Source organism: Euwallacea similis, chromosome 29 (assembly GCF_039881205.1).
Source record: "Euwallacea similis isolate ESF13 chromosome 29, ESF131.1, whole genome shotgun sequence".
Taxonomy (NCBI): domain Eukaryota; kingdom Metazoa; phylum Arthropoda; class Insecta; order Coleoptera; family Curculionidae; genus Euwallacea; species Euwallacea similis.
This window is the reverse complement of record NC_089637.1, coordinates 1,843,833-1,867,865: the sequence shown is the minus strand read 5'-3', so window position 1 is coordinate 1,867,865 and position 24,033 is coordinate 1,843,833. Positions and strand designations below refer to the sequence as shown.

Sequence of the window (24,033 nt, the reverse complement as noted above, 5' to 3'; positions counted from 1 at the left end):
GGTATTTTGTCGTTTTATCAAAAAACGATACGTGATAGTGTTGGATCGCTTTTTTGCATATTTACTTGCATAACGCAGTCGAGATGTATTTTTCGCATTTATGTTAATTTTATTCTTTTAATTTTGATGGCACGCTAGTTATGTTCTGCTTCAGTGTGCCGAAGTTCTGTTACGCATAGTCTTGATACACTGCAACATTGATGCGTAAAAAGAAAATGATGCAACGTACGGGACTATGGCGGGAAGAAATGAGTCGAAATGAAAATAGGCGAAGAAATATTTAGGTATTTAATAACGAGGATAAGTTAATTGAATATTTATTTGCCTTTACCTTATTCTTCAATGTATAGGAGATTAATGTGTCGATTATCAATCAAATCAGAATGAATATGAAATAATATTGGCTATTGGTATTGTCTAAGATGTATGTTAATGTGCAAAACATATAGTCTACATATTGTACATTTACTGTTCTCAGTAGATTTTGAAAAACCATGTGTCGATATCAATGTCAACAATACCATCAACGTCAAAATTCCCGCCATTTACAAGTTGTTTACATGTTTTCTGCTTGACTTATTCTTTTTCCAATTTTTCAGACAAATTTAACCGTTTTATTTATTGAAATCGCTATTTATTTATTCATTACATCCCTTTGATTGTGCCAATGGCCTCGTTAAGAGACGACATCATAGGCCAATTTGAACTTTTCAATATTAAACCCTCGGAAGCAGAAATTTCCAAATGTAAGTTCACACAACCTCATTATTTTCATTATATTGCTTTTCTTTAACAATTTTAAAAAGGTTTACAAATTTGTACAAGATACAATGTCAGTGGCGAAGATATGGTTGACCAGTGGTTTGCCTATTCATCCTCAGAACTGGGGGGCACTGCACCAACAGTGGCCCATTTGGAAAGTTTAGAAAGAAAGAAATTTGTGAAAAAAACTGGTGACGATCAAAGGAGGGCGTTAGGAGCAGAAGAACATCTACTAAAGGAACTGGAACAGTATCCTTTTTTCATTACAATATAAATAATACAAGTATTAAAATTAACGCAGTTAAAATAAAATGCGCTTTCCTTAGCTAAACGTAAATCAGATCTGAAAACGTTGCCCTCGGATCCCCCGACCGATTTACCGGTATATGCCCGCCAGATCTTTCCGCTACTCCGAAGGTAAGAAGAGCTCTTTCCTACAAACATAAATCATAAGATCAACGTATAATCTCAGCCTCCAGTGCGTGCAAACTTTGCCAGCCACCATTTTTTCTTGACTTAGCTCCGCTTGATTGACCTCCGCGAGTTCCCACGTACGTCCCCGACTTTTGCCCATGCGTGCAACGAAGACAACTAATCGACAGTGCTTCGTAGCTCGACATTTGCGTAAATGACTTTGAAGTTTTCCTAGAACTTTCAAGGCTACTCGATCCTTCGGAGCGGCCATTGTTGTGTCCGTAAAGACGCTTGGCTTTTGTTTGTGCAGGGTCGTCCGACAATTTCGGCGATTTCTTCGCGTTTTCCGCGGAAAATCTGTACCGGCGATTTTCCCACCTGTTGCGTTTCTATTGACGGCGCGTTTTTGTTTTGTTGTTTGTCGATTTTTGGTTAGTTTTACAGTGGTACAGAGAGTTTAGTAGCATTTCTCTGGTTCATCTGCATTATTGCTTGATAAGTCGAATAATTCTCAATAGAAGCTGCTTTGTTCAAGCCAGCGTTGAAACTTTTATTTTAGTTGTAATTGGGTTTTTTACATCAAAGTAAATTAGAGAAAAAAAAAGACAATTGCCGCCTTTGTTTTCAGTTCCAGTGGCGTAGCAGTGAACTAAGTTTAGGACCAATTTATTAATGTGCTGTTAATATTATCATCAAGTTAGTTCTATAGAACCTAAGAATGTGACCAATGCCAACTTAATGAAGAAATTCCAAGCGACATTTCTGAGTGAGTTTGGGTCCAGCCTTCACGTAGTTTTGAAATTGTGACTAGATCCACACTCATTAAGAACTGTTGTAACCCCTTTGAGATGGCCAAAGAAGTTAATCCATACCCTGTTTAAATTAATTTGCAACATAACTTCGCTACTGCTATGTTAATATTCTTCTATCCCTGTGTCGGCGATTTTGGGTTTGGTCCACGTCTACTTCAATCGTGACTAGATCCATACTCGTCTATAGGGGTGTCTGCCTCATCAAAAAGTACCAAGATTGAAAATATCCACCCAATACATGTAATAGTTATGTTTTTCTGCAAAGGTTCGCAACATTGACAAACTCTCGAAGACTGTTGCTGTTCACATTTGAGATTTGGAGAGTGAATATCCAAAAAAAACTCTGACTGATTTTGAGTATTTTGTGTGCTCTTTGTGCAAATGATTTGTTGAATTGCTAATAGTTTATCGACTATTAGAGGTCTTCAGTTGCTTCCAAATTGAGTGATGTAGTCATACACTTCGAATATTTTTAGAATGACTGATATCTGGGCTTCTTTACTTGATTTCCTGTCCAATTTTATGTTCACCAATTTAAAAGTTTAGAAATTACTCCTATTCTAAGTTAATGTAGGCTATAACAGATCACATAATGCACAGCAAGTTGAAAATGTATATAAATTCTATTATACAGTCAACTTTATGTGTTATGCACTGTTCAAACCCAACTTAAGGCAGAACATGATTTAAATTGCTCATAATAATTTTCACTAATCTAGAATATTTTAAAAATTCCATAAGAAATCATTTTTAAAATGCTTTTTACAATTTTATACAGTTACTTAATTACAAATCTTCTGCTATGACATCTGCTAAATTGTGAATAAGTTGCACATTTTTATGCCCAACTAAACTTTGTTTTAAAGTTAAGAAACGTTCAACTGATCTTAGAAATATTTTTAAAAATTCAATATTTACTAAAAAAATTTGTATTTTTTGCTGAGCTTATTTGAATATGTTTCTTAAAATAAATTTCATGTTTTCATAGGCATTTCTTCTTATCTAGAGGATTTTGCCATAAGATTTTCCTAACCATCAGCTTTAATTTTTTTTCATTTGGACTTGTTATTTTCATTACATTTTGTAAAAACACTTAATCTTCTGAATAAAACAATTAACCTGATCTAATCTAATTTTTAAAAATTAATTAAATATTCAAAAAGTTGTGAAAATCGTCAAAAGTTATTACATTTTATTAAGCACATGCTTTTGTACATGCATCTTTTCTAAAAAAAAATTCGTTATTGAAATACTTAACAAACAGGAAAAATGTTGAATACTGGTTACCATATAACTTTGAATAAATTTTTTAATATAACTTTTTATAAAATAAGGTAAAATAGTTAATCAAAAATTCAATATTGGGAAGGCGATGTATATTTTCGATCGAAGGTGAAAGGAGGGCTTTTTACCCGTCTTGTAAATCTACTTATTCTTAACAATGCTTCAATTATGCTCAGACATATAGACTAATTCCCAAGAGTTCTTTCAGATAATTTATTTCTCATTTCATTGCTTCTTCTCACGTTAGTTTTTCACCACTGAATAGTGCATCATCCACAATTATTGGCTCTTTAATGCGTGCAGCTATGTGGGAAGGCACAAAATGAGAAAACTGTATTTTTACACTTTGTCTTTGTGGTTATGCAAAAGAATTCAGCACAGAGTGTTCAGTTACCATATTAGATTAATCAAATTCCGAAATTTTATCAGAAGATATGTTACTACAAGGACATCATTCAGGTGAGTGTTAATCGTCCTGAAGTTCTTCCTGTAGTCCAATTGCTTCTTCTTTCAGATCAACCTGAGCACTTCAAAATTCATCAGGTAAAGTTTGTATAAAGTCTTATTTGTTATAAATAGAAAATGCATCACCAGAAAACTTGATTGGAATTAGTGAATATTTCCTCGGTGATAGTATTATGTTCAAAAACACTACATCTAACAATTCATTTGGCATCAAAATCGAGTATTCTAGAACCCTTGCTGTTCTCTGCATAACCAATAAAAATTATAAGCTTATTCTTACTTTGAAAGTTAACTCTTCTATTTTGAAGTATGTACTTACCTGTTAGATTTTGCTCTTTCCATTCAATACTTTCTGTGGAGTTTGCAGGTAACTTCGTCGAAGAACGATTGACTAAGTATACTGCCGTGTTAGCTGTTTCAGTCCAGATTGAATAATCATAGGTAATGTTTTTCAACATGGACCTGGTTATCTTCACTATGCTTCAATTTATCTATTTAGATAGGCTATTTCTGTTGAGGCGAATATGTTGTGGTCTCTTGGTGTTTGATCCCTTTCATTCCATAGAATCCAGTCAATTGTAATAGTCAGTATCATTGTCTCTCCTCACAATCTTGAATTTTCTGGTACTTCCCAGCTTGACAATACTCACTAAATCGATTATTTCCCTTGCCACTTCTCTCTTTGAGCTTAAAGAATAAGTAAACATTCTTGTGTGGTTATCTATATCAACTTTTGTTCCTCAGTAGAAATATGGAAATTGGTTTGCACACATATGAATGTTTCAAATCCAATTTGTAGCTTCATAAAATTTTATATTTATTATTAATAAAAGATTTACAAACTTGAATGCTTTCAATACATACAAAACATTGATTTCAGAGCATCAGTGACATTTCCCCCAAAATGTATACTGGTTAGAAAACTATTTTTAAGTAAACGTAGGCTTGCCTGTTTTTTCGCAACATTTACCATCTGACTGATTGCTTTTTTCTGTTCAACCCTAACTTGCTTTTTATCTGGATGGCAAAGATCAGACATCTGGGAGCCCGTGGCTGCCAAATTACCTTGGCAATGAACTTCTATAGTCATACACGTTGTACTTTTTATACCCAAATACAACTGTGTAGTGCTTTTTAGTCACAGCCCCACAGACAGTAAATTTGTAAATAAGTCACGAACACAATTAACGTCTATCATAGTTATTTTTCCAATCTCTACAGGGTGTAACAAATTGAGTTTATGTATGGAGATCTCGGAAACGGTAAGACAAAGTCGGTTAAAGGGAGGCAAAGTTGCGTATTTTAACGCTCAATAATAATTCATTTGCGAATTTTAAAAAATTCAAATACTTTTGAAAATATTCGATAAAAACTAAAAATTTGGATTTTCGTTTGTCTGGCTTTCTATTGGTGTGATCGGTATTTTTTACTCGGCGATTGGTTTTTGAGATATCAGAGACTATTTTGGATTTTCTTATAGACGCCATCTTGAATTTCTGCAAAATTGGAAATTACATGAAATTTCCTTTACAGTCATGTGTTATGTTCCAGTATTTTAGTGAATTTTATATGAATAAAAGTAAAAAAAACCTTTGTTGTCTTGACATGGCAACGCAACTCAAGGCTCCTTAAACGGAAATGGTTTTTTTAAAACTTTTATTCATATAAAATCCACTAAAGTACTGGAATATAATACATAGCTGTAAAGGAACTTTCATGTAGATTCTAATTTTGTAAAAATTCAAGATGGCCATAAGAAAAACCAAAATAGTTCATAATATCTCAAAAACCAATCGTCGAGTAAAAATACCAATCAGACCAGTAGAAAGTCAGTCAAAAAGTGCTCTAATAATGGTTTTCGAGTTTTTTGACAAAAATGAAAATCCAAATTTTCGGTTTATATCGGATATTTCCGAAAAGATTCGGATTTGAAAAAAATCTCAAATGAATTATTGTTGAGCGTCAAAATGCGCAACTTTGCCTCCACTCAATCGACTTAGTATCTCTTACCGTTTCCGAGAACTCCATACATAGACTCGAATTTGTTACACCCGGTATATCTATATTTACATCTTTAATGTCAGCACTAGTCACCACTATCCTGTTTACAACAGTTCTTTCAAGTTCCCGTTCTTGATTGTCGTTAACCATAACGTCTTAACTTCTTTTTCGAGACATTTAATTCGATACGATTTTTCGTTAAGTGGTCCTCATTTTTACATTTCGAACATATACATTTATGCTACTTGCCTTTATTCTGGATTGCAAAAAGCTTGTTCGTGGTTTCCATTGTTTCCATTATACTTTCTGTCTTGTAGAAGCTTCGTCTTCTTATATTTGAAGATTGACAAATAATAATTACTTAGTAACTGAGACGTTAATGATAAAAAATAGAAACTTTGTAGGAAAATGAAATGTGGGAAAAGGAGCTTTAAAACATTTTTGTAAAATAAAAAAAAATTTATAGAAAATCTTCAAATTCGGAAATAATCACTAAAAGAATTTATCCCGAGTTCTGACCAGCTTGAATAGTTTAAAATAAATATTTCAGAGAAGTCGGAGAATACTTAAGTGGTTTATTTATTAGTAAAAATAGAAACATTATATCGGGCCCACAGTATATAACGGACACTTTTAGTTTTAGAGATTTTTAAAAAATTCAAAAACAGGGTTCTTTCGTACTAAATTTAGAAACTGCCTAGATAAGGAAAAATTGAATTTTCTCGAAAAATTTTCCACGAACTAAAGTGTCTTACGGGACCGTGTAGTGAAAAGGGGTGCTGGGTGGGGTAAGGTAAGGTAGGTAGGGTAACCAAAACGTAGTTTTGGAAAATTGGATCGATACAGAGAAGATTAGCATGACCCCTGCGTAATTTTACCACAGACAGTATTATCACCTAACCTAACCTTCCCGATTTTGCTTGTCATCCTTGCGCAGTGGCTACGCTAATCTCTGTATCGATCCAATTTTCCAAAACCATGTTTTGGTTACCCTATCTACCTTATCTTACCCCACCCAGTACCCCTTTTCACTCCACGGGCCCGTAAGACACTTTAGTTCGTGGAAAATTTTTTGAGAAAATTCAATTTTTCCTCATCTAGACAGTTTCTAAATTTAATAAGAAAGAGCCCTGTTTTTGAATTTTTCAAAAATCTCTAAAACTAAAAGTGCCCGTTATGTACTATGGACCCATTATACCTATTTGTAGAAAAATTTATCCGAACTCAGATTATAGGAAAACAAAAAATTGCAAAAATAAAGATAATTTTAAGATAATTAGGTAGGTATACATAATGGATGATCATTAAAAAAACTCGTAGTAGGAAGAGAACCGTAAACTGTAAATTAAGAAATTATTTTTCCCATCAATCAACTAAGTAACAGATGAATTAATCCCAGACATGCTTTCGATATTTCAACGCCTACTTGCAGGTTTTTAACGGTCACCCTTTATTAGTGCTGTAGGTAAGTCCTCTTAGTTTTGCTGTTTTGCAACTTCGCCTCTATTTTGAACGATCCTCTATCGGTTATAGTTACTGAGATCTTCATGTTCGTAGGCAAATTTGAAACACCCCGTATGGACATACAGGGTGGTTCATAAAAATGAGCAGAAATTTAGGTAATCTTCTTGGTCGATAATATGCAATAGTTGTGTCATAATCCATTTGTCACTTTTACGACATCAATCATTTGTCAGTTTTACAGGATGAATTTTATAGTGTTTTCTATTGACATATTTAGTGCTGAATTAGTGATATATACTATGGTATTGATATTTAAGTAAATAATACAAATAAGAATATTTCATGTGTTTTTACAAGAAGACGACCGCATCTAATCTTTACTAGTTTTCTCAAGAGAAAACGCTATAAGTTTTAAATCTGCAGATTTATGGATGGATATTCCTCTGTTACAGGGCAAACATGTACCAACCACTCAATCAAATACTACTTTACGAAGTAAAGTCTTGGATGAACCCATGGACGTTACCATTAATACCTGGACACCCTGGTAAGATTGGTTATTAGTCAAGTTTCTCAAACTAAGAACAAATTTGGTCATAGAAAAATTCGAACAAATGGGCCGACAAATATTATGTGCAATCCTAGCCCTGCATGAGTCTCGCACATTATAAATATCTTAACCCGGACCGCACACTAGAGATACATGAAACATAAAGTATGCAATGTGAGATTTGTACTACTTGGTGTTCCTTGATATGCTGTTTAGAGATATATGGTGCAAATCAATTAAATTTAAATGGATGTTGCATGAAGGATCACCCACCAGAGCATTATATGTAAATGTTGTTCTGGAAAATTTCTCCAAGTAGTATTACTGCATATCTTTGATGCGTTTCTGCTGTGCGACTGGGCTAGTGATAAGAAATAAGTAGTGGAGAAATCAATAGTTTTACCGATTCACAATATACAGGGTGCAACAAATTCTAGTCTGTGTATGGGGATCTCGGAAACGGTAAGAGATACAAAGTCGGTTAAATAGAGGTAAAGTTGTGTATTTTGACACTCAACAATAACCCATTTGCTAATTTTTAAAAACCTGAATATTATCGGAAATATCCGATAAAAACAAAAAATTTGGATTTTCGTTTTTGCCAAAAATTTCGAATTCCATTATTCGGAGAAAACTGGTAATGAAACATTATTAGAGCACTTTTTCTCTGGTTTTCTACTGGTGTAATCGGTATTTTTTACTCGACGGTTTTTGAGATATTATGGACTATTTTGGATTTTCTTATGGACGCCATCTTGGATTTTTATAAAATGGAATCTACATGAAATTTCTTTTACAGTCATGTATTATGTTCCAGTATTTTAGTGGGTTTTATATGAATAAAAGTAAAAAAAAACCTTTGTTGACTTGACATGGCAACGCAACTCAAGATTCCTTAGACGGAAATGTTTTTTTTTTTTACTTTTATTCATATAAAATCTACTAAAATGCTGGAACAATACATCACTGTAAAGGAAATTTCATGTAAATTCCAATTTCGTAAAAATCCAAGTTAAAGCCCATAAACAAATCCAAAGTAGTCCATGATATCTCAAAAACCAATCGTCGAGTAAAAATACCAATCAGACCAGTAGAAAGTCAGACAAAAAGTGCTCTAATAATGGTTTTCGAGTTTTTTGACAAACGCGAAAATTTAAATTTTCGGTTTTTATCGGATATTTCCGAAAATATTCGGATTTAAAAAATTCTCAAATAAATCATTGTTGAGCATCAAAGTACGCAAGTTTACCTCCATTTAACCTTTAACTTAGTATCTTTTACCGTTTCCGATTACCGTCCATGCACAGACTTGAATTTGTTACACCCTGTATATGAGTTTTTTTATTAGGAGTACTAGTAGTGGGAAAATAAGTAATGTAGTTTTATTCCTTTCTTTCATAGCCAGTTCGATCACGCAAAAGTTTACAGAAATTGCTCAAAATGGCTGCGAAAACTTATCTGCATCAAGCTGAAACCGGTTTCATACTAATGCACAGAAACGGTCAGTTTTTCGTTGTTCTACACGGACATTGGCTATTGATTATTGTGTTTTTTTTTAAATTACTGAATAATCACATAGAACGGCGAAAAACTCACGTAGCCGCGTTTTAGATATCCAACATTTTTTTGGTGATTTATACTCTCCGCAAATTAAAAACACTCAGAACCATTCAATAATATGAAAAGAACGCTACGTAGTTGCCCCAGCAAATTTAAACATAATTTCCTAAGTAACAGTTGACAGGTGGTGAATTCAGGCCTCATACAGTACAACAATATAGCCGGTAAAAGCTATTTGCGTCTGTTGAACATGTTATTAAACATCATAATAAAATAAGGACGGTCTTCAATAAAAAGTCGGTCATATTGCCGCACTGAGTGGACACTGGCGTGCATGCCTGAAGTTACCACCTGTCAATCGTAACCAGAACTATATGTGAAAGGAAAACATCATTGACATGTTATAAAATAGTATAATTATACTAATAAATGTTGACAATTTGCCGTATTTTTTTAATACACCAACGATCTAGAAGAAATAGATGTAAGATTGATTTTTGCAGTTTTCACCGCCCTTTTCACTAAATTAGACACTAATCCATGGCGAGGAAATCAGAAGAAGTGATTTCAGCATGACAACTACCTCTAGTGTCAAAATTACATCATAATAATTCTAATACATGGCACCTTCTGACAAAAAGTTGGACCAATTTTAATGGAATGCCAATTCTTCCCTACATTCAGTACTTCTAGATCGTTGAAATACACTAATTTGTCATTATTGAATAAATAATTTCGCAGCCTTGCCTCACAATCTCAGACCTACTCGAACCGCACCGACGCTCTTTCAGTATGTTGTTCCTACGGTACATCAAAAACAAACTTCCAGTCTTCAAAGTTAGATCTCACAGTTAAACCTCTATACGAAGACATTTTGAATGCTTCTCAGCCAATTATGTTTGAAATTCTGCAGAATAGAGCTGCGTCGGTTAACTCTTTGGTCGAGGATTTGTTTGTTGCTATACGCTACAAGTACAATTTAAATGCGCCAGGTGAAGTCTACAAGGACGACATTTTCGGAGTATGTTTCCTCTTAGAGTGAAAACTATGGCTAAGAGCATTTTCGTTACATTAAAGAATAACGTCATTCTGTACGGTCGCATCCTATCAGAGGCGGGAGGAAGGCCGACTCCTGATACCGTGCGTCTAGAACAAACTCAGGCATTCAAGGGACAAGTGGTGGCTTTGAACTTGACAAAGATGACCAAGTACTCCATATATCCCGGGCAAGTGGTTGCCGTTAAGGGGGCTTATGTGAAGGGCGGTCCTAGCGGCGATAAATTGGTGGCAGAGGAGATTTTTGCTGACACGGATTTCAAATTCGCGCCGGAGCCTCCTTTAACTGAAGGTAACTGAAAGAATGTTGTGTATTTCAATATATTCACTATTGCGCAGTGAGTGCAACAATATGGCTGCCATATTGTAAACAATATCGCCGTCATATTGTAAACAATATCGACTATATTGTTTCTGACGCAAGTGAAATCTAACAAATAATCATAAATAATAATTTATTTTCGGAACTAACCTGGAAACCTTTACTCACGTCATAGTTTTGCATTGGTAATAAACTTTTTCTACGACTGCCTGGAAATACACTAAACACGCCAATAACGTACATTTTTACACATATAATACTGTCTCTATCCTTTTCCAGATTAAATTGTCCTATGAAGAAGTTTACAATGGCCTTGCAGTCTTTGCTTAGATGTTTAGGTATCTTTTCAGCATATACATATTTAAATATTCCAACAATATTGAATATTACTTCTATCACATTTTGACACGAATTGGAATAAATTTAAATAGAATCAAGAAGAAATATTTCATAGTTTGCACAGCTGTATAAAAACTGTAATGTATAACACGTGCTAAAATTACTTGTCTCACTCGTAAAACATCCGACTCGCTTTCAGCTAGTGTTTTCAGCATTATAAAAATAATATACTCAAGCAAACTAAAGCATTTAAACATTTGTGGGAAAAAAGAGTACTTTGAGTTCAAAGAAAAACAGTACTATGATTTGTTTTGCGGTAAAGAGTACTGCGTCTCTTTTTAATAGTAAGATATTTATTTCTTAAATTAATATATAAATGAGAATCAGTTTATCCTTCGGGCAACCCGATTAATCTTAATACAAAAATACTATTTTCTATTTACGAAAACTATACTAAATCACTGTGAAAACACCAAATTATTTGGAGAGCAACGTCATTATTTCAATCATATACAAATTCCTTTGGTTCTCCGGCTTCTTGCTCAACAAACTGGCCACCAAATTGCCGAACAACTGCTCCGGGGTCTTCTCGCTGCTCGTTTCTGTTCTCGCTTTGGAGCTCTCGCCCTCTTCGAACCGGCCCTGTTTCTCCGAGCTTTGTTCTCCTCCGTAACTGCTCACCGAGGTTTGCCTCGGTCTCTTACATCCAAAGGAACTGTCCGCCACTTGCTGCACCGCACTCTCCTCTTTGACGATGCTCAGAAAGTCGTTTGAGGAGTCAGTGTAGCTATAATCCTCCCCGTCGGTACTGCATTTGATGTACGAGCTGTCCTGGTAGCTTCCTCTTGTTGGCCTGCTACTGTTACAATGGCCCGGGAGATCGTTTTGTTTTTTTCGATACTGTATGACCTTATCTAGGAACTCCATATCGTCTAAAAGTTCCCACTTAGCATCTCCTTCCATGAATTTCGCCTTCTGTCTGATGTATTTCTCCCGTAAAGCCTTCCACCTTAATTGACAGGAATTTATGTCGCGATTTAGTGCGCTTCCTATCTGATCCCAGAGCTGGAACTTGGAAGTTCGGTTGGGATAGGTGTTGGAATTTCGGTCCCAAATGGGAGTCGCCTTTCTGACCATATCGATCAATAGTCTGTCGAAGTCGGTGGGATCTGAATCGGAACTTAGCGACATGTCGTCATCGTAGGGGCAATTGCTCGACCTGGCGGAACGAGGCACGATGTGGGGTTCGAGGAATTTGAGGTCATCGAGTAGGTCCCAGTGCTGGTACGGGTCTGGGTGATGGCTTTTAGCACGTTCTCTCAGGTACTTTTCGCGTAGAGATTTGAAGGTCTCTTTGCAGGTGTAAGCTGAAATAGAGGGTGGTTATAATTGGAATCTCCAAGCAAGGAGTAGGAAGGAGTTGTGACGAGTGCTGTACCAAACAGGCAAAGCCATGGAATCATTGAATTTCACCCGCGCATGCAAAATCTCGCTCAAACTCTGTTACGCGTTATTGAGCATCACCTGGTAGTTTGCAGGAAAATATTCTAAATAAAATATTACAATCGGTTAACGAGGTTCTTAGGGAAGAACCGTATTACAAAAAAAATAGCATCATCTTCGTAAATCTTTAGCTATTTTTCTTGGGATTTCTGAAGGTTTTCTAAAATCATGCTGAAAAGCTTACACCCTGTAGTAACTGTGTGCCGATGCTTAATTAAAATTAAACATCCGACAACACCGCCCTGTAACCCTTCTAATTATTGACACACTAGTTCATATTAATTAAAACTCATTTAATTCAAATCAATTATCTTCCATTGTTTCAACATTCCAATTGAACAATCTGAGTTAATTGCGCCTTCGTGCAACTTAAATCAAGGATTTCTTGGAAGAATATACACTGCGTGACATAGAAAAGAGAACACCCCGTAAAAATGATTTGATTTAAATAATTTTTGGTATGCATGTTGTTTACGCCAAAACAAATACTTCATTAAAAAGTTGAACAAATTTAATTGTTAAAAACTAAAAAAAATTTAATAATTTGTCGGTCCTCCGCGGTGTCTTTTACATTCTTGTACACGTCTAGGCATGGATCTAATGAGGTGATTGATGTCCTCTTGGGGGATCTCATTCCAGGCTAACTGGACAGCATAACACAGCATCGCTAGGGTTTGCGGGGGATGGGGTAAATTATGCAACCTTCTACCTATAATATCCCATACATGTTCGATCGGTGAGAGGTCTGGAGATCGAGGTGGCCAAGGTAGCAAATTGACTGCATTTTGTTGGAAGAAGTCCATAGTCACTCTAGCCACATGTGGTCGTGCATTGTCTTGTTGGAAAACTGGATCAACAAGAGTTTCCAGATAAGGCACAAGATGAGGTTCCAGGACTTCTTGGATGTATCGCTGGGCTGTCATACTGCCTCTGACGAAAACTAAAGGTGACCTGCTACCATATGCAATGGCACCCCAAACCATTACCCCAACAGTCTGATGGACATGCCTCTGTATTGCAAACTGAGGATCCCATCTTTCACCCCGTCTCCTTCGTATTCTTGCCCGACCATCATGCATACCGAAACAGAATCTGGATTCGTCACTAAACACGATGTTATCCCATTCCAGAGTCCCATGTATCCGTTCTTGGCACCACTGTAGTCGATTTTGACGATGATTTAAGGTGAGGGGTAACACGAGATAGGGACGGTAGGAAATCAATCCAAAATTTCTTATGCGGCGATAAATGGTTCGTATCCCAATGGGCCTTCCATACTCAGCGAACCACTGATCCGCCAGCGTCCTCGACGAGACGAACCTATCTCTTAGGGCCATAATTCGGAGTCGGCGATCTTGGCGTTCTGTAGTTCTTCGAGGTCGTCCAGTACCTGTTCTTCTGCCTGTTTGCCCTTCTTCGAACCATCCCTGACAGCATCTCACTATAGTGTTTACACTACGGTTCAATCTAGTGGCGATTTCCCTAAATGACAGACCAGCCTCTCGTAGACCCACTATTCGACCCCTATCAAACTCGCTCAATTGATGAAAATTTCGCTCTATTCTGGTTCTAGGCATATCTCTACGCAGTTTCTAAGCACACTACACTCCAATAAATGTTATTTTCCAGTTGTATTGTTGATATTTTATTGCAATTTTTATATTTAAAAAAAACCTAAAATTCCGAATAACTCGTAAATACGTAGATAAATATGAGTGAAATTTTGATCGTTTCTGCTATACATATAAACAAACATGCATACCAAAAATTATTTAAATTAAACCATTTTTACGGGGTGTTCTCTTTTCTATGTCACGCAGTATAATTTATCTTACCTGGCCGGTCGATTCTCCGTCCTACTTCCTCCCAGGCTCGATCCTTGGCTTCCTTGTCCCTGAACGTCGAACAATTGCGATCCCACAAATGCGGCATTTGTTTTACCACCTCCACCAACTTTTTGTGATCCATCACTGTTTAATAAATAAAGTGAGCTTGGTCCAAATCTTCACGCATTCACAAGACAAACCACGGCAAAATAACAAAAGCAAATTCCCGCTTCGAAACTGCCTCGTACCGGGATATTATATCGTATTGATTCGTGTCTGCTGCTTGCCCCGGTCGAACTGAAAACTAATTAAAGTTAATTGAATTTCGTTCCTCCATGGGCGTGCGCTTATCAGTCGTCTCTCTCGTGCGCATTCTATCGAGCGTTTCGTCCTTGTTTGCTCGTTTTACTTGGTTAATTAACTTGAAGTATGGCCGAATTAGTCGCATAATTATGACGAAAAGCTTTCTGTTTCTAATTAGCCCGAGTATTTTTAGCAAAAATATTCAATGTTGATTAGATTATTGCCGAGGTTTAGAGAGGCGAGGCAGGATGAGAATATGTATGTGAATGCGCTTGTGTTGGAGGATCAGAGCACAGAAAATGTCGGTTAAAAAGTTATTTAATTAGTTTGCAAGTGGCCATAGAAGGTTAATGGCTTGTTTAAAAGCGGAGTGTAAAGCTAAGTGGAGTCTCAGAAGTTTTCAATTTGTTCATAGTTTTAATCTACTCGATGATGTCAGCTTAAATGTTCTTTCATTTTATAGCCTTCGTCAACTGGAAATGCTGCAATACCGACATAAATCTAAGGGACGTAATTTTCCAGAAGTCCGCAAATCGAGCTTATATATGTATGTAAAATTGGCAATTCTAAATGCTAAATTGTCCACTCAAGCCATGTTTTAGAGTTGAAATCGTATTGTCGCATATGGTGGTCAATGCAATTTCTGCAAGGGCGGGCTGGATTCGATACCTTTTATGAGCGAACAGAAAAGTGTATGCAAAAATTTCTAGAGAATGCCGCGTTATTACTTGCGTATAGACGCTTAGCCGTTGCCGAACCATGTTACAATAATATAAATTTTATATTAAAATTCATCAAAGACTTACCTTTTATAATGTGTCATACTTAATTAACACCCTGTATGTGTATAAGTGCCTAACATTAAACAGTAAATTACAATTTCTAATTAATAACCTACGGATATTTATGCCTAAAACCTAAGAAATTTAGAACTATGGACTTAAGCGATTTATGACTATAGCGACAACACTATTTCGCGCGCTTACGTTGCTGGAATTTGAGACTTTAACGGGGCGCAATTCCTAAATCGACATATTTCTTATATTTCATCGGAGGTAAATTAAGTTTTGTAACTCTACCCAAGTTTTTCATTAAATATTTAATTAAGAATTACTGAATTAAAAATTAAAGTCAGATTTATGTAAAGTATTGTGAAAAATTCCATTTTCCATGAGAGGTCAGTCTCTCATTTCTAGCAAAAACGAAAGACGTTTTATCTTTAGCCTCAAGTTCTCAGGTATTTCATTGTGTTGTAGAATTTTCAGTAAATAGTGAGTATACGGAGTTTTCTAGTGAGCTTTAAATGCTGTGAAAATCTGTTTTCTCGATTTTCATTGACTATACATAAGTTTAAATTCTTAAGCGCTCAGCGCTGAGGGATCTAAGAGGTGATTAATAAATATTTCTCAAACGATTTTTTTTCACTAGTGGATTTAAGTAGATTATGTAAAATTATAATAAATTATTCTAAATTAAGCATAAATTAAATCCAAAGCACAAGAAGACAACGCGTCTTGAATTCTAACATCAACGGTCACGTTTCATTTGATATTCATTCTCATGACAAACCATAACTTAAATAACAAACGGATGATTATTATAAGTTTATTGTGTAAGTGTATAGGACTCAATGAACGACAATTCTCTTATATTTTATCGGAATTAAAAGTACTGGTTTAAGAATCAAAGTTAGTTTTATAGATTTATGTAACACATCGTTATAGGTTCAATTTTTCATGAAAGTTCAGTCTCTCATTGCTGGAAAAAAAAAGAAATGACGTCTTGCCTTTATCCTCAAGTTCTCAGTTATTTCATTGCGGTGTGGAGTTTTCAGTGAGTCGTGGTGAGTATATCGAGTTTTATTGTGGGCTTTGAATGCTGTGAGAAGCTGCTTTCTGAATTTTCATTGGTTGTACTTAAGAAACTTACATGTGCTTAAGTGTAAAAGTTAATCATTATGGAACTTTCTTAACGATACGTTACGTGAAGCTATAAGCCAGACTTAATACTGAGTTTGCGCAAAATAATGGTACATTATACACTAAGGTTGTATAGTGCATCAACAAAAACGTCAAGTTTTGGCGCACATATGACTTTTTCCACTACTAAATTTTATAAAATCACATGAAACTTACCTAAATTACTCACAAATTAAATCATACATACAAAAGGACAACGTTTCTGTAATCATAACATCAAAAGTGAAGTTTTTTTTTCGACATTCATTTCCATTGGAACCACCAGTAAAACAACAATGAGGATGATAATGACGTTGTGACCAATTAGTTTGCTAGGTACATAATGAGTTATGTACATCTCATTATTAACTTATTATTGTTTTGCTTCAATAACAAAGCGAGAAAACGTATACTTCATATCGTTGAGTACACCCCAATACTAGTATCTTTTAAAGCTAGTAGTGGAAAAACAATTTAAATTGGCTTCGTTATGATCGTAATCTAGAATTTCTAATATAACATAAGCTAGTGATGGTAACTTTTACGAATTTTTGGAAATATTTTGAAGCTTTAATAAAAATGAGTAAAATCTGTAAATAAGAGAAACAAACTATAATGTCTTAAATAACTCTGTCAAAATGTCTTAAAGCCAGTTCATCAATGTCCTGCTAAATTTAGAGGCTGCATGTGCAGTAATTTACTGTCAAGGGTAACCACTAGTCAAACTGTCCTTTCATCACCTGTTTGTGAAGCTTTAACATGTTAACCGCCACGAAGCCCAAACCATGGGTTTCACTTTTTCTGTCAAATCGGCTCCGAATCCCAAACGTTGGGTTTCATTTTCAAAGTGTGTTTTTACTGATTTTTGGCATTTTTATAATAAAAGTCAAATACAGGGTTGCTCATTAGTGCGTCAAAGTGCGATATCGCAGTAAATATAAGTTTTGGAAGGAAATGTATCTTAGTAAAGTTTTTGGGGAATAAAAGGTACGTATTTTTAAATTATTTTCAAATGTACAGGGTCTGTCATAAAAGTGTGGTAGTACCAAATTATGTTTTTTTAAATGGAACCCCCCAATTTTTTTGCCATTTTCGGATTTATCGTCAAATTTTAAAGCCAGTTTATGAAATAGGTCTTATATAAAAAATTTACCATTTTCGAGTTATTTGTGAAAATTCGAAAATTTTGATGGCTGCAAGGTCTCACGGAAATCAATGCTGTTTCCTAACCGTTGCGAATTTTGGAATCGATCTTATGAGGCTCCAAGGCGACATAATAAGCTACGTTTTGACATGTTTTAGTTTAAAAAAAGTTTTCCATAACCCTCGAAATAGGCCTCCGAAGTTGCATGACTTCAATCCTCAATAACTTGCTTATTTCAAATGGAATGCCCTACTTTTCTCGACGGCATCGTGTTCAGAATCCAAAAACCTACAACTTTTGTTAACATCACCCTATCCCTAAACCCAACCGTTTCTGAGCTGCCGAAAATTGCCCCTTTTTTACATCTAAATTTGTATTTGAAGTCGCATCGGTTTTTTTTTTGTCAGTCGGGGTTAGAAATGGTAAGAACAACACCTAACTTTTTCCTAAAAGTATTATTCTCCGACGAATCAACATTCACTCAGAATGGTAGTCCAAACCGTCATAATCTCCATTATTATTCAATGGAAAATCCAAGAATAGTAAATCAGTGAATACGCAGCGGCAGTGGACTGTAAATGTTTGGGGTGGTATTATAGGCGATTTTATAATTGGGCCACATTTTTTTAACGGACATTTAAACGGTGTTAAATATTTGCGTTTTTTGCAAAATGATTTGCCCCAACTTTTCCAAAAAATTCCTCTAGTTTTGAGGGAAAATATGTGGCTATAACATGACGGTGCTCCAGCGCACTTTGCGGCAGATGTCAGAGAGTACGTAAATCAAGAATTTGAAGGTAGATGGATAGGCCGCGGCGGACCCGTTTTTTGGCCACCAAGATCGCCAGACTTAACAAAAATCAATTTTTTTCTATGGGGACACATAAAAAACGTTGTGTACCAAATTGCTCCGACGACTGCAGAAGATATGAAACAACGCATAATTCATGCGCTTAGAAATACCGTATCCATTGAGATGTTACGAGAAGTAAATAGGTCTTTTCTGGCAAGACTTCAACTGGTTTCTGATCGAAATGGAGGACAATTTGACAATTTATTGTAGATATAAATAATGTTGTGAAAATAAATAATAATAATTAGTTGTAAATAATATAAAAATAATAATACAGTCATCGAAACTCATGGAAAACGTCAAAATGACACTGGACGTCACCGGACATCGCGTAAAATTTGCGTATGGTGACGTAACCGATGCGACTTCAAATACAAATTTAGATGTAAAAAAGGGGCAATTTTCGGCAGCTCAGAAACGGTTGGGTTTAGGGATAGGGTGATGTTAACAAAAGTTGTAGGTTTTTGGATTCTGAACACGATGCCGTCGAGAAAAGTAGGGCATTCCATTTGAAATAAGCAAGTTATTGAGGATTGAAGTCATGCAACTTCGGAGGCCTATTTCGAGGGTTATGGAAAACTTTTTTTAAACTAAAACATGTCAAAACGTAGCTTATTATGTCGCCTTGGAGCCTCATAAGATCGATTCCAAAATTCGCAACGGTTAGGAAACAGCATTGATTTCCGTGAGACCTTGCAGCCATCAAAATTTTCGAATTTTCACAAATAACTCGAAAATGGTAAATTTTTTATATAAGACCTATTTCATAAACTGGCTTTAAAATTTGACGATAAATCCGAAAATGGCAAAAAAATTGGGGGGTTCCATTTAAAAAAACATAATTTGGTACTACCACACTTTTATGACAGACCCTGTACATTTGAAAATAATTTAAAAATACGTACCTTTTATTCCCCAAAAACTTTACTAAGATACATTTCCTTCCAAAACTTATATTTACTGCGATATCGCACTTTGACGCACTAATGAGCAACCCTGTATACACGTTGTTTCCTAAACATGCGGCAAAAATTCAAGGGGTGGTTCCTCAGGTGTTTTTATGAAGAAAAGTTCATATAAACATTTAGGGAAAAATGCTCCCTGAGGGAGCTAGACCCTTTCAAATGGGGCATCCGGAAGACAGTTTTTCGTCAATATTTTCGAAACCATTCACACTGAAATTATGAAATTTGGTATAATGCACAAACTTTTGACGCTGAATCAGAATCTGAGTCCAAAATTGTAAAATTTTAATCAGAAGTATACCATATTGGGGGGGGGTTAAGGGTAATAATTACCCCATTTTTGCTAATAGTAATTTTTTTGTCATTTTCATTTTACAATATGATGTCTGAAGCATGTTTATGTAAAAAAGATACTCTTGGTCGATATCGATAGGACTAATCGTTTTCGAGAAAATTGCAAATTTTACTGTTTTACGTTATTTGTTATGCATGTTCTTCATCATTAATATAGCAGAGATAAAAATATGGCATACCGCACTTCAGCGTCAAAAGTTTATGCAATATACCAAATTTCATAATTTCAGTGTGAACGGTTTGGAAAATGTTGACGAACGTTTTCCGGGTGCCCCATTTGAAAGGGCTTAGCTCCCTTAGGAAGCATTTTTCCCCAAATGTTTATATGAACTTTACTTCATAAAAACACCTGAGAAACCACCCCTTAAATTTTTGCCGCATGTTTAGGAAACACTATATATGACAGTAATGTAGTCAAAAAATCATTTTAAAACAAAGTTTCGTTTTGGGCTCCATCGACTAAAAATTCAAATGTACGGTGGGCGGTTAACGTGTTAACTTCAATTGGAAAAATTGTTAACTGACAACTATTGCTTGCTAACTGGGCATTGAAGAACCAGTTCTTAAAGTCTGTAACTTAACGTAGAGTAATTCCACACAGAATTCCTGTTTTTCAGCATTTTAATGTGTTTTTCCTGACATGTTTGAATCTTAGGAATTCTTCCCAAGTACTTTGGTAATTAATCTATCAGTAAGTAACAGAAGTTATTGAATCTTGGGTTCTCTAGTTTCTCCAACTATCTTGCTATTTAGTCTATCAGTCTATAGGCGTTCTCTTAAAAATTGCTATTTTTTGAATCCAAAAATAAGAATCACTCCATGGTTCTTAGCACGTGTGGTCGAAATTTGTTAACAATTTCTAGTGAAATAGTTTAATTTTGGCCGCACTTCATTTTTGCTATCAATATCATTCAGTCCATAAGCACAGAAGTGGTTCTCTCAAGAATTGTTACCTTTTAAATCCAAAACAGCGAATCATTACATAATTCAACAAAAAAAATTAAAAATGAAATTAAATAATACAAACCCACTAGCATTAGCATTTATGAAAATCGACACTCTAATACAGGATTTGGAATAGTCTTAAAGATAAACTTTTTTCTGAAAAATACCAATTCTTACCGTATACTATACGGCCTCACGCATTAGAATTCATGTAAAGATAATGAAATAATTGCAAATTTTCTCATTTCGTCAAAAAATTCAGCGTTTTTTAAAATAGTTTCCTCTAACACTAGTGAATACTTTGGAAATATTCACGAATTCACGGTTCATATTTTTAATCGAAACCAAACCTATGAATATTTAATCAGCATGAAACGGCGATAAGATAATATGTATTACTTGCCGAAAAATGCTACCATAACTTCCTTCATCTGCTACTTTTTCTTCCTGTTCAGCAAGTGACTTATTTTTTAATTTTTTTTCTCTTAAAGGTACTCTCCAGATGGTCATCGCCTGCGGTCCCTTCACCGGTCAAGACAATCTTGCTTTCGATCCCCTCACAGACCTCCTCCAGTACGTCTCCAAGTGCAAACCCAACGTCCTTCTGCTGGTGGGACCCTTCTACGAGATTACTCACCCTGGAATCTGCAACAATGAGCTGCTACAGACTTTCAATGACCTCTTCGTGGATATCATCAACTCCATAATGAAAGAAGTCCCCGCTGAAACCCAAGTAGTCATCGTGTCATCCTCGCGGGAACCCCATCATTTTCCTGTCTATCCTACACTTCCTTACGAAGTTGTTACACAGTACGATAATTTGACTTTTATGCCGGATCCATGTTTGGTGAAGGTTAATGGAGTAGTGATTGGGGCTACCAGTGCTGACGTGCTCTTCGATCTAGGGAGAGTTGAGCTTCATGTGTAAGTGTTAACACGTGTCGCTCAAAATTGCTCGTTTTATATATTATAAATTCAGTTACTGTACAAGTCAAAAAAATGAATTCAATGTTTAATGTGAACACGTTAGAAATGAATTGCCTTTTGAGTAACTTATTGGAAATTTCGCAAAATAGTTTGGCACAAAGAACATATAAATAGACATATCCACGGTCATACATGCCTTCATGTTTACCTGAACTTAAGGACATCTCTCCAGTCAGTAGCAACATGTGTATGAAAATTGATGGCGTATTTAATTCAGACTTAAAGGCTGTTTGCGAAAATTTTAGCAAAGTCACGTTTCACACCAGTCTAAACGTGGCTTAAATTCATAATTGTACATGTAAAAGTATCAATTTAAGTCAAATTTATATTTAAGTTTAGTTTATGAACTTTCCTCCGTATTCTTAGAAGCAACATAAGTCGTAGTTTGAGTCTAAACGTGGTTTAATGTGATACGTTTAGATGCAAAACTGTCAATTAAAGCCGTGCTTTTAGAGTTAAACAAGTTTGGGAATTTAAGGAGAATATGGAGGCTAGTCGTTGGAACTTTTTTGTTTTTATGCATATTAAATGTAGTATTTTTCATCCCATGGCAGAGATAAGGTAGGTGCGAGTCGTCCAGATAGAATGGGCCGCCTCATTTCCCATCTCCTCAAACAGCAAAGTTTCTACCCGTTGGACCTTCTCGGAGAAGACTTTGTCGTAGATTATAGCCTGATGGAAGAGCACGGAGTTATGACCGTTAAACCTCACGTTATGATTTTGCCATCCAACTTGAAGCATCTTATAAAAGTAAGTGTTGATAGTTTTCCAACAAGGTAATAGCTATATTCAGGCGATCAAAAACATTTATTATTTGAGAACGAAGATTTAACAGAAAAATTTTCCCAGGAAATCGACGGTTGTTTAGTGATAAACCCAGAGAGACTAACTAAAGGCTTCGGAGGTGGCTGCTTCGCCCTCTTAGAAATATCAGCTGGGACCACTGAGACAATTTGCGGACGCAGCGCCTGCCAGGTGTTAAAGATATAGCTAATATTATTTATCTGTTGTTAACCACTATAATCGTTAATATTACACATTTCCAATAATTCACATACTATTTCTGGAGCGCTGCAGCTGCATCAAGGACATTTGACTTTGCCGCATACAATTGATGACATAATTAGTGTCTTTGGCCTCTTGCAAGTCGTTTTCCTTGTACACGTCTATTCGGGGTCCTTTGTCCGATTCCTTTAAATCAATCAGTTAAACCCAGAATCCCTGTATGATACCATATACCTTTCTGTTGAGTTTCCCGTATTTGATAACGTTGACCTCCCGGAAGTGAGCGTCTTCCTCTCCTTTGTAATTACCGATGCAACAGCAAATGGCGCACAATTTTACCATAATAGCCAACGGGTAGGCCAGGAAAAAAATTAAATTCAGGCAGAATTCAGTTTTGCTAAAAAACAGATGTTTAATTGCCAAAAAATAAAGTTTTTTGGCAAATCTACATGGGAAGTATCTGCACAGTGCGTTCTCCAGTATCTGGATGCACAGGCCAGCCCACGACGTCGTAGCATACAGTACGATCTGCCAATTCCGGTTCTTGGTACTTATCCAGAGGTTTTGGAAGGTCAATTAACATCGGCATGCCGTATTTGCCCACTTTTTTCGAGACAAACACTCCGAGCAATCCTTTTATACATCCTAAAAGGTGCAGGAATAGTTTTGTAAGTTGATTTCATTTCAGTGTAGCTACTTGCCCAAGAGCATGAGACCGAAAAGGATTCCAAAAAGTATGATAAACACTAAATACACAGTGTTTTCCAATATACTTTTGCGGTAAAAAGGTTTGAACGCCGAGTTGGGGTGGTGTTTGCATGTGTGGTTGTTTAGGTACTGATTTTTGAATATGCGTTCGCGGTACTTAATTTCATGGCACACACTCAAATGGACGAATAATAAGCAGGAAATGAGCAGTTTTACGTAGAGACTATACATGATAGATGCGAAAAGACAAGATACTTTGTGGCAAAAGTAATGATGAATTTTTCTTTGGCATTTTGTTGAAATTCCTGTCATATAAGCAACGATAAAAGCAATAAAATTGCTTGAGGTAAACTGCACGGAAATACAAAGCTCAAAATCAAACAAGAGCTCAGAAATCTAATACGTATGAAAATAACAGTAAGTAAATTTTCCGCGAATTTACCTCCAAACTTG

The 24,033-nt window shown here is 35.7% G+C and overlaps 5 protein-coding genes and 2 pseudogenes across 5 annotated transcripts in view; 4 read left to right on the top strand and 3 right to left on the bottom strand.

Annotated features, from left to right (window-relative positions):
• Klp3A (kinesin-like protein 3A) overlaps nt 1-24,033 on the top strand; it is a 196,339-nt gene that overhangs the window by 38,981 nt on the left and 133,325 nt on the right. The gene's annotated exons all lie outside the window — the stretch shown is intronic.
• Nucleotides 1-24,033, top strand: part of LOC136417622 (trafficking protein particle complex subunit 2-like protein) — an 86,168-nt gene that overhangs the window by 47,672 nt on the left and 14,463 nt on the right. The window lies entirely within an intron of this gene.
• Nucleotides 620-22,918, top strand: DNApol-alpha73 (DNA polymerase alpha subunit B). Its single transcript, XM_066403335.1, has 9 exons — nt 620-746; nt 807-1,011; nt 1,104-1,179; nt 7,655-7,749; nt 10,054-10,333; nt 10,390-10,660; nt 21,372-21,804; nt 22,422-22,617; nt 22,717-22,918. Exons 1-9 carry the CDS (start codon nt 668-670, stop codon nt 22,855-22,857), a joined length of 1,776 nt encoding a protein of 591 aa, XP_066259432.1. The 5' UTR covers nt 620-667; the 3' UTR covers nt 22,858-22,918.
• On the top strand, nt 6,548-6,647 carry LOC136417732 (U6 spliceosomal RNA; annotated as a pseudogene).
• LOC136417731 (U6 spliceosomal RNA) lies at nt 6,631-6,727 on the bottom strand (annotated as a pseudogene).
• Nucleotides 11,403-14,670, bottom strand: LOC136417577 (uncharacterized). Its single transcript, XM_066403336.1, has 2 exons — nt 14,368-14,670; nt 11,403-12,396 (listed from the first exon to the last, which is right to left on the bottom strand). Exons 1-2 carry the CDS (start codon nt 14,498-14,500, stop codon nt 11,507-11,509), a joined length of 1,023 nt encoding a protein of 340 aa, XP_066259433.1. The 5' UTR covers nt 14,501-14,670; the 3' UTR covers nt 11,403-11,506.
• LOC136417578 (uncharacterized) lies at nt 22,656-23,869 on the bottom strand. The gene is made up of 4 exons (XM_066403337.1): nt 23,574-23,869; nt 23,322-23,517; nt 23,107-23,269; nt 22,656-23,058 (listed from the first exon to the last, which is right to left on the bottom strand). The coding sequence occupies exons 1-4, from the start codon at nt 23,809-23,811 to the stop codon at nt 22,918-22,920; spliced, it is 738 nt and encodes a 245-aa protein (XP_066259434.1). The 5' UTR covers nt 23,812-23,869; the 3' UTR covers nt 22,656-22,917.